The 7454-nt window shown below is 36.4% G+C and overlaps 1 protein-coding gene across 1 annotated transcript in view; it reads right to left on the bottom strand.

The window, feature by feature from the left end:
* Positions 1-4672: 4672 nt before the first annotated feature.
* The window catches only part of srprb (SRP receptor subunit beta), a 5870-nt gene continuing 3088 nt past the window's right edge, over positions 4673-7454 (bottom strand). Inside the window, exons 5-7 of the mRNA XM_016452651.1 lie at positions 6075-6211; positions 5731-5785; positions 4673-5213 (exon numbers count right to left, since the gene is read on the bottom strand). Of these exons, the coding sequence (XP_016308137.1) occupies positions 5003-5213; positions 5731-5785; positions 6075-6211 (403 nt within the window). The 3' untranslated portion in view covers positions 4673-5002. The remainder of the gene's footprint in view (positions 5214-5730; positions 5786-6074; positions 6212-7454) is intronic.

Raw genomic sequence — 7454 nt, 5'->3', positions numbered from 1 at the left:
GTTGTTTCCAATGCCTTTGATTGACTTTCAAATACAAAAAGAAATAAAGGAAAAGGAGAAGATCATTCCTATAAATATAGTAGTTCAACAGTATATAAATCAAGCATATTATTCACAGTTACAGATATATACGGATGGGTCGAAGGATCCTGAATCTGGAAGGACAGCAGCAGCAGTATATATTCCTGCATTTAAAATAAAAATAGCCAAAAGAATATCAGATCATTTGTCTGTTTTTACTACAGAATTAATAGCAATTATATTAGCACTACAATGGATTGAAGAAATACAACCAAATAATATTGTAATATGTACAGATTCAATGTCTGTTCTAACAAGTCTAGTGAGTGGTAAATCTGCAGCACGGCAAGATTTAATATATGAAGTATTACAGTACTTGTTTAGAATTAGACAATCAGGGATAATGGTATACTTCCTATGGGTACCGGCTCATACTGGGGTGGAGGGAAATGAGGAAGTGGACTGCTTGGCTAAGATGGCTCTGAAGCACTCACATAGTGAAATTAATATAGCAATTAGCAAATCTGAAATCAAGAGAATTATATCAATTGAAGTAAGAAAGATATGGCAAAAGTTATGGGATAGTTGAATAAAAGGAAGGCATCTTTACCAGATACAGGTGTGTAGGTGAAGAGAGAATAAATAAGATGTGGGAGCAGGAAGAAAGATGCTATTATAACAAGAATGAGGATTGGACATTCAGCTTTAAATTTCAATTTACACAAAATAGGGAAGCATGAAAATGGAAGATGTGATAAATGTGGGAATCCAGAAACAGTAAAGCACATTCTTCTAGAATGTGATGCGTATGAAAGAGAAAGAAATCAACTTAATCATAAATTAGGTTTGATGGGACATGATAAAGTATCACTCAAGATATTACTATATAGACAAATGCAATCAAGTGTTCAATTATCTAAAAAAGACAGGACATATGGAAAGAATATAAATTGTAATTGTGGTATATATATTTTTTTAATATCCTTCTCTCTACCAAATCTGTTCACTCCATCAGTAGGATCAGTAGGTAGCGGTAATGCACCTTTAAGTTGGTTTGCCAAAACCGCCAATAAACATCAGAAGAAGAAGAAGAAGAAGACTGCAGCTCATTACAGGTTTGTGAAGTTTAATAATCGTTGTTTGTGTGGAGGAAAATAGAATCGCTAACAAAAATGTAATAGAACACATTTAATTCGCTATCCAGGTTATGGTCAAAAGTCTCAGTGAAGACGATTGGCGTTCACGTTTAATGTGTTTACAGTTGCAGTTCTATCTATTCTAAAATTTGCCGTATAGTCATAATAAAGATAAAGTAGATGTGTTGACTATGAATAATGCACTGCCTTATAATGGCTGCACTGGCGCAGCACTAATTGACACAATTATTGCACTTATTAGGAGTCTGTTTGATTGTTTACAAAAGAAAATCAGAGTTTAATACATTAAAAAAAAGAGAAAAAAACTCGTCTTTCCTTTCATGACATATTAAAAGGATAGTTCGCCCCAAAATGAGAATTCTGTGATCATTTTCTCACCCTCAAGCTTTTACAAACCTGATTGACTTTATAGATATTTTGAAATATTTTTTGTAATCAACCGGTTTTGTTTGGACATTTGTTTTGTTTTGAGATTTATATTATGTTCCACCCCATCAGGCACACAACGTCATAAATCATTTATAAATATGTTGTCAACTAAAGAGAAGCTTGAAGGTCTGTGGTTTGAAAGCGAAGACAGCCGTACATTTTAGTATTGTAATTTGTTACAATTTTGTTCTATAAAATAACATTTAATACTACTATTATTATACCTGGAGATATTTTTAAATGTAGCAATAGTAGTAACTCCTCTTCTAATCAAATAATGTAAATAGTTTCCTTGCTGGTAAAAAAAGAATAATAATTTTGGCTGGGTGATTTTCTCAGGACACTGGCCATTGGCAGGTGTGGCAGAAAGTTAGTTTTGAACCTCTTGAGAGCTCCAAATGATTTGTGTGACTGAATCAAACAGGCAAGTCACAATCTTTCTGAGGATCTTTCATGAATTAAAAAGAACAGGTGCATCAGAGTTATTTGTTCACAAATTGGACATCATGACTCGGGCTGTGTTCATTATTGGTGCACAGGCATGCATCAAGCAATTGACAAAATATCTGACGAATACCTTCAAGAAGTGCCAATATGTCCTGCATGTAAAAAAAAAAAAAAAAAAGAGTCGAAAAGGACTGACTTTGGCTGGGGTGCTTTATAGTTTTATGTAACTTGAATATCATATGCATCTTGTCAGCTGGCCATGTCTTGTACGGCTACCAAAAAGTTTAACATGTTTTCTGTCCAAAACTTTAAGCATGAAAACACTGAGTAAAATGATAGATATAGATAGATAGATAGATAGATAGTTAAATTAAAAATAATAAAATAAACATTGAAAATAGAGATGCACCTGTATATCGGCCATAAATCGAACCAAAATAATTTAATTGGTCGTTGGGTTTAAATTAATGTATCTCCGAGGAGAACTGACTGTCTTAAGAAAAGTTTAGATCAGTGGTCACCAACCTTTATAAGCCCAAGACCCTGACCTCGGCCTTTATGAAAGACAAGATCTACCTATTGAAGAATTAATAGAAAAAGGAAGCCCAGATTGTACTTCCAATTTATTTAATATTTTAATTAGCGATGCACCAATCATGATGTTTCATGGCTGATTCTTTTTTTTTCTTTTCCAAAGCAAGTTTATTTATTGTTTATTTGCTCTATAAATGGCAAACTGGCCTTAAACAAACAAACAAACAAACAAACAAACAAAAATCTGTAGCCATTTGAAATGAGAGGCAACCACTGCATTTTAATCACAATCCAAACAAAGATGCTGCACATGTTGCATGAGCAGTTGTTTTTGATTTGAATTATTGTATCATTTCAAGATTATCTGCATGAAACAAAAACAGCAGATGAGCTGCATGAGACACATAATCACTCCATGCCAGCAGGTGGCGCTTATGGAACAGCAGCGATACAACGTTTCCTTGGTTACCGCTGTAAAAAAAGGAGTGCTGCACTTATAAACACTACTTTACTATGGAGGTAAGAGTAAAAGAAAATGGCATTGCCATCAAAACCTTTCTGAAAACAGTCAGTTTCCTTTCGAGTGTCGTGAACAGTGAGCTTACTCTGCCTGTAGAGTATTTTCTCCGCTTTGCGTTCGTCTTCAGCATCTCTGGCCTTTGTTTACAGACTCAGACATGATGAATTTTTCTTTATCACTGTCCCAGTTGCTCACGAAAGTAACAGAAAAATAAGTACAAGAAATACAGTACAAAGATTGGAGCAATGCAATGTATTTTTGCCCTGAAAAATCAAGATCGGTGCATTACTAATTGAAAATCGAGAAGCAACAGGACAAGGTAGACCCGAATGTAATGATGAATTAAATAATTTGTGTTTACCATTGTGCAGGTATTGCTGTGGAACCTGCCAAAGGTGTTTGTTATTGTTCATCTTTTGGTCTGATTTTGGCATTTTTCAGGGTGGCTAAATGGTTGCATGTTACTGTGGGTTTTTCCTGTTTATGTGACCAGATTTAGTTTGAGGTGAACTGAAGAGTTGGTGAAATCTGTTAGATTTTGCAAGACCATTGTTGCATATAAGAACTATCAAACGTAAAACATGCCAAAAGCATAATGAAACGGCACACTCCTTTTAAACTGGGTGGACCATTTTTTTGTATCACAAGCTCAGAGCAGGTGCATTTACTCGTGGCTCAACCTCAGCCAGGCGTGTCAAGATGAGTAGCTATTATCATTCAGGAGAAATGAGCAGAGTGTCTGAAATCCCAGTATTCCTCAAATTAACTTCACTGAGATTCTGTCATGTACATGCCAGAGATTCGTTACTATCCCATGAGGCCATGCGGGAGAGTTTGTAAATGGCAGCAAAAGCAACAGAATTGATGTTGGAGGGCAATGTGGAATATCCAGATGGTCCAGAAATTTTTCCAAGTATAGATATTGTGGAACAACGGTACATTTTCATAAGGGCCAATGCAAAGTAGAAACGAGCTATATAGTCTGGAGCTTTATGAATTTTTGGAGCAAGCTATCAGTTTTCCTTGCGTGCAAAATCTGTTCTGTTCTAATATTCATAGAAAGTTACCGGAAGGTCCTTCTACTATTGAGTACCCCAAAGAACTGTTTGCAGAAAAATCATGAAATTTGGCACACTTGTTGGGAAGATTACAAATATACCTTGTAAAAAAATTGAGGTCTCTATCTCAAACCATTTAGCACCACCAATAACTCAAAAAAATCTGCACCAACTAGACTTCAATTTAGAATTTTTAGAAAAATCTTTTTTTAGCTTGTCTTCAGACAGTTCATCTGACCTTTGTCAAATTTAGCTCAACTCATCTCTAGGCTATGCTGGCAAAAAGCTGTGGAATTCATGTCGATGCACCAAACTGTTCTCATTTGGTCTGTCAATAGATAGGACAATGAGTAGGGGTGGCCTATATGACCAAAATCTTATTGCTTAAAACAAAGAGCTTAACATGTTTTCAACCTGCAATACTCCCTTAAAATAAACTTCAAAGTATAGCCTAAACATTTGAACTTTTTAGCCACAAAACTTTGGAAAAGCACCATGAAAACTAGTATTCATAAGCCGTCTTTAATATAATTTACAGTCTCACTTGCAAACACAACACAGTTGAATAGAAGTAAAATGTTGACCTGGCACAAGTTTGAACTCAAAAAGAGCCCTGGAGTGAAAGTGAAAACACTAAGGCAAATAGAAGTGCCAATGTTTTCATTCATACAATATACATTGATTCTGGTTGAATACACAATGTGCAGTATCTTAGGACATGCTGTATACTGTTGGATTGGTACAACAACACTGAAAGAAAATTCCAGAGATGACAAAATAAAGCTCTACATTACAAGTTTATGAATTAGCTTAATTCCAGTTGAGATTTAAGCTCTTCAGATCTTGGTCAGGCAATTCTCTAGAGCGTGAATATCAGCATCGCCATCTTCTCCTTTGCTTCCAAGTGCGCTGCACTCAATGAACTCCACCCGATTGGGCAGCTGAGAGAACTCAAAATCTTTGCCTTTCTTACCCAGATACACCGAACCCCCAACAGCCCCGTCCTGAGAGGAGAGGGCCGCAGAACGCGTCAATCTCAGAGTATTCCTGTGGAGAAGACACAAACCTACAATCAATCCATTACAAGTAACAGCAACACATATGACATGTTACTAGAGGTTTCACAGAAAAGCATCTTGTGCATGTAAAGCATCTGCACCACGTCAAAGAGAGTTCCTCTCTCCTACAGAAAACACTAATCCTGCCATTATTTCCGTGATTTAGCTACTTCGACATGTTGCACATTTGCATAATCCCCACCGTGATTTATAATAACAATGTCACAGTTATCATAGATATAATACTGTTTATAGCTGGTCATGAAGCCTCAGGAGCGGAAACTTGGTTGACCAATCAAAGCTGAGTGGGCTTTGAAGAGACAGGAACTAAACGGAGCGTTTCAGGCAGAGGGTGAAAAGAGGTGCTGCAATAATGTACAGTATTACAAAAATAATGTGACTCGTGTTATTTAGGGCAGAGCCCAAAAACAAAATGATGAACTATAAATGAGCACAGTATGGGCACTTTAACTATATCACTGAAACAGAAATAAGTGAATACTCACAACTCCTTCTCCAACTGCTGCTGAATTAATTTGGCTGATTTTGCCATAGAGATATCTACAATAAAAAAAGAAAACAAACATGTACTACAGACATATGAAATCCCATTTTTTAAAACCAAAATACATTTGCAAATATTTTTATAAAGCAATCATCAGTGGTGTCCGACATTGCCTCACTACGCAAACATATTAAAGCAAGTCAATGCAAATAAATGCTGCTGCACTGCACTTACATTCCCTCTAAATTTTCTAATCAAAGCAATGATATTCTGCAGACTACATAATAAAAGCACCTTGTAAAATATATTAAATGTTTAATTTTGAATGTTATATTCAGCAATAACCTTGTTTGTTGCAGGCTACCACAAGTGTCGGGACATTTTTTGCCACTATGTTGTCTGTGAGGATGGAGTAGAGAAACTCAGCCACATCTCTGACCTCCTTCTGGAAGATGCTGCTGTCCACCACAAACACAATGGCTCTGCAACACAACGGAGGAGCGGAAATCCTGGAAAGACGTACTCAACCAAGTGCACCCTGAAGCTGTCCAGGAAATGGTCTTATATATATATATATACACAGCAGCTAGAAATTTTGATCAACAATTGAACATCTATTTACACTGGTGTGAATGCTGACTAACTGAACAGCAATTTCATAGGAGAGCAAGAAGAGAGTCATGCAACTCCATGTGAAACAATGACAGGTTGCGGATCAAGCAGCTGTTTATGGTGCATTTTCAGTAATACAGAATCTGAGACGAGTGAAGTAAAGTGCACTGGTGCATAAATATGATTTTGTGTCTATATGCACCCCATAGTCCAAACAAATGACAAAACACAGCTGCACTTGCCATGGAATTCTAACAATTTACAGTTATATAAACATATGATAAAATCAGGGTTTCTCCAGGTTTCATAAGGTAAATTTAAGACTTATTACTTCAAGAATAAGTTAAGAAAATGTAAAAAATAAATTGAACACTCTACAGCAAAAATGATTTTTGTCTCGTTTTCCAGTGCAAATGTCTAAAGATTCTTAAATCACATTTACTTGAGAAGCAAAATGACATAAAACGGCTTCCCTGAGAAACTGATCAAAATGAAATTAGTTTAAAACAAGAAAAATTAACCAGCCAATGGGTTAAATAAAATCTGACTTTTCCAGGTGTTAAGTGCTATAATCAGGTCCCCGGTGCATCTACCAACCAAGAAAACATGAAAAAGATTAACCCAGTAACTTTGTTTTGGGAAGCCTTTTTCTGCAAGCGTCTGAGAAAACGAGCGCGTCTGATTTCGCTCCCTTGGTGACGTGGCAAAGATCTCATTATAATATTACCAGCCCTTAATCTGTAAGTTTACACCCACGGCGCCGTCATTGTGATTTCACAAGCTACAACGGTGTACTAGTTCTAATGCCGTGGTGAAAGTTTGAGCAAAACACGCTAACTGTTCTGTGTTTGGCTGCACAGACGAGCACAGAACACTGTTTACAGTCCCAGCCTCAGAGGAGACAACAGAGCAGTGCATTTATTGATTTATTTACTGTATATTGCTGCTGCCACACAGATCTAAAATAAACATGCGATTTATTTCCCAGCTGTTTACCTTCACAGACATAACCGACTATTTTTGTAACTTGTGTGTCTTTAACGTAAACTTGTGTGTGAATGAGAACTTAGTTTAGTACTCACATGCTGTCTGGTGGCCGCTTTCTGTCTGTGT

Source organism: Sinocyclocheilus anshuiensis, unplaced genomic scaffold (assembly GCF_001515605.1).
Source record: "Sinocyclocheilus anshuiensis isolate Anshui unplaced genomic scaffold, SAMN03320099.WGS_v1.1 scaffold1478, whole genome shotgun sequence".
Classification (NCBI taxonomy): Eukaryota; Metazoa; Chordata; class Actinopteri; order Cypriniformes; family Cyprinidae; genus Sinocyclocheilus; species Sinocyclocheilus anshuiensis.
Note: the sequence above shows the minus strand (reverse complement) of the source record. Positions and strands in the feature narration are given on the sequence as shown.